The 3,093-nt window shown below is 42.8% G+C and overlaps 1 protein-coding gene across 1 annotated transcript; it reads right to left on the bottom strand.

Moving 5' to 3' along the window:
• Window positions 1-731: 731 nt before the first annotated feature.
• On the bottom strand, window positions 732-3,093 carry LOC105114731 (glucan endo-1,3-beta-glucosidase 12-like). The gene is made up of 3 exons (XM_011011382.1): window positions 2,941-3,093; window positions 1,535-2,854; window positions 732-997 (listed from the first exon to the last, which is right to left on the bottom strand). Exons 1-3 carry the CDS (start codon window positions 2,996-2,998, stop codon window positions 963-965), a joined length of 1,413 nt encoding a protein of 470 aa, XP_011009684.1. The 5' UTR covers window positions 2,999-3,093; the 3' UTR covers window positions 732-962.

Raw genomic sequence — 3,093 nt, 5'->3', positions numbered from 1 at the left:
CTGCAACCATTCACACAAATAAATAAGAGTTATTGGTCACTTGGATAATAACTTAAATTAAACCAGGTTATTTAAGATTTTTTTTTTTAAAGTAGAGCTCATATTATTATCAATCAAATTGAGTCGTCTCCTCACTATGTAAACAAATGCATACGATTTATGAAACAAAAATAATGATACACTAAGGACATTATGTTTGATAAAAGATGTATTTCATGAAAATAAAAAAGTATTATTCTTGCGAAATCAATTTGTGGCAACAAGCAAGCACATGTTTAAAACTATTTTCTAAGAAAATTAGATACATATATACCAGGAAGGATCCTTCATTTCTTTATTTATATTAGAACCGAAGCAAAAAAATATGTTATGATTAACCGCACGATCGAAAAGGGGGTTTATATACTGATCCAATGTAAGTTTATGTAGCCCTAAAATTTTTATCTTATCCAAGCAGGAATTACCAATTACATTTGACCTTCGATCTATTTATAAAAAGGGAATTGGGAAGACTTCTGCGTTCAACAATACGCAGTCCTCCATGATCAAACACCTACCACTTTAGCACTGCAAGAACTTGCAGTTGCTGCTTGCTTCTTCTGCACACAGCATTTGCTCCAGTTCGCTGGTTGGCTAGATGAAGCAAAGGTAAAGGTATTAATCCCTTCCCAATTTGTTGTTTCCTCTCTCTAAATACAACAGCAAATTACCCAGTTGAGGAGCCAGGAAGAGACTTAAAAACAAGCCATCAATGAGCCTTCGATAAGTAGTAAGCGAGATGGGAGGTACATTTTGGACTATATAATTACACAGACAACCTACTCAAAATAATTGTCTACCAGCTCCAACTTCTGCAGAATAAATACGATGAACCCCCCCCCCAAAAAAAAAAAAAAAAAGAACAACTACAGTCAAACTAGCCTTCAATTGTGTCAAGCCAAACCCTTGCTTCAGAAGTCTCTTCAATATCCTGTGGGAAACTCGCACTGCCCAAACTCTGCAACAACGAACACTCTTTTTTATTAGAATATGTATAGAAATACTGAAATAGAAAGCAAGGAAACAAACAAAAGCAAAATCCAGTTGATCTTAATAAGTGGCAAAATGTCCCCTTTGACGTTTGACTATTTTACCATCAAAAGCTATCAATTAACCTTGGTAACGTAAAACGCAATGCTGGAAGAGCTGGTAAAAACAAAGCTGCCTCTCCAAGGCCCATGTGACATCCAATTAATGCACGACAAGTCACCAGGAGAAAGATTCTCCGTACGATGATGACCCCAGTCACGTGGTTCTTTTTTTTTTTAACCCTTTCTCTGACCCGGCGTGCTCCGTCAGTCCATACCTTGTGGACCAGCACTAGCTTCCACACAATGGGCGCACCCGCACCAGCACCAGCACCCGCACCCGAGCAGCATGTTATCGAGTTTGTGCACTAGCTTTCTAAATTACGCTTATCATGCGCTATTTAGCAAGCAAGGACAGAAATAAGCGAGATTTAAAAGGAGAAGGGCCATAAAAATAAAATACGTACTTGGTTCTTGAGTAACAACATAAGCTGCTCCACCAAAATAACAGTCACCCATTCCACGTCCTTGTTTCTGGTAATAACTGTTGAACGCGAACGAAGAGTGGGCCACGAGCGTGTTAGGATCATAACACGTTGCACCAGGCTGGATCGGACGGCAATCAGCACCTCCCTCGCCACATGCAAAGTCTAGACCCGCCTGTAGCTTCTGTTTTCCCGCGTCAGGGTTGGCGACGCACCACGTTTTCCCTGTAGTACTCTTGGACACGCCTCCATTGACCGGAGCAGCAACTTGATGACTTCCGGTGTCCGAGGACCGGTTGCTATCCTTGTAACTCTTGAGCCCCTCCACTGTAAATGGGATATCATAAACCTTTTGCTCGTCGGGGTAAAAAAGCCCATAATTTCTCTCTGATGTGGGCCCATCCTTTTCGTTTTCGTTGAAGAGGGCGAAGAGGTAAACGGTCAGGTCAGCCTTTGGTCTTAAGGGGGTTCCGCCACCAGTGAGGATCCTACGGACGAGATTGCCGTTGTAAGCAGCTGCATTTTCCACGCCACTACCAATCTCATTCTCGTCGCCTTTAGAGGGCCACCCTGTCTCGGTAACAACTATTTTTATGTCATCGTACTTCAAAGCGGACATCGCGGCAAAAACGGCATCTATTTGGGCATCAAAGAGACTAAAGTACCTTAACCCGTTACCGGAATCCACAACACCCGGGTTTTCTCTAAGTAAAGCGTAATCTAGTGAAATGACATCAGAGTTGGACTCGTAAGCGAAGAAAGGATAGGCATTGACCATGACGTAAGACCCGGTTTGGCGGAGGAAGTCCAACATGGGCTTGAATACGGGTTCGATTAACTCCGGTCGAAATGACCCAGCTGAAGATGGGTAAGAGGATTGGAGAGCACTTAAGGCTACAGGAGAAGAGACCTTAATAGAAGAATGGAGGTTAAACTTGACCAAGGCTTGATGGATATTTCTCATGGCTGGAATGAGAAACTTGGTGGTGTTGTGTGGGTCAACGAAAACTTCATTGCCAACGGCAATGGCTTCGATTTGAGTGGAAGGGTGGTAAGCGACGACGTTTTTCTGAACCCAAGTTCGGGCAAAGGAAGGGTTTTTGGCAGCTGAGTAGAGAAGCTCATTTGGTAAATCAACAGTGACTTTAATACCGCAACCAGATAAGGCTTTGAGTACAACAGGGTCGGTGTCATAAACCTTTATCCGCTCTAAACCTTGAAATTTAACCAGCTGCACCACTTTCACAGCAGCCGGCAGGTTGTTTGCTATTCTCCCATAGTTCACCCCGATAGATCCCGCATCTGCAAAATGAACACCACATTTGTCAACAATAATAATACCTGCAAACACGTAGTTTGAACTAGTTACACAGTGAGTTATTCCATACCTGCAGATGTGAAAATGCAAACAAGTAGGAGGAAGGAAGATAGGAAATAGGGCTCCATGCTCTCTGGTTCTTCGGGAAGCAGAGCGAGAGAGCGATGTTGAAAGGAAATGGTGAGTGGTGCAGTAGGAGTACGAGGGAAAGTGAGGGTTTGGC

This window comes from Populus euphratica, unplaced genomic scaffold (genome assembly GCF_000495115.2).
Source record: "Populus euphratica unplaced genomic scaffold, PopEup_1.0 scaffold564.1, whole genome shotgun sequence".
In the NCBI taxonomy this organism is placed as follows: domain Eukaryota; kingdom Viridiplantae; phylum Streptophyta; class Magnoliopsida; order Malpighiales; family Salicaceae; genus Populus; species Populus euphratica.
The sequence above is the reverse complement of the archived record's forward strand: the minus strand, read 5'-3'. Positions and strand labels throughout refer to the sequence as shown.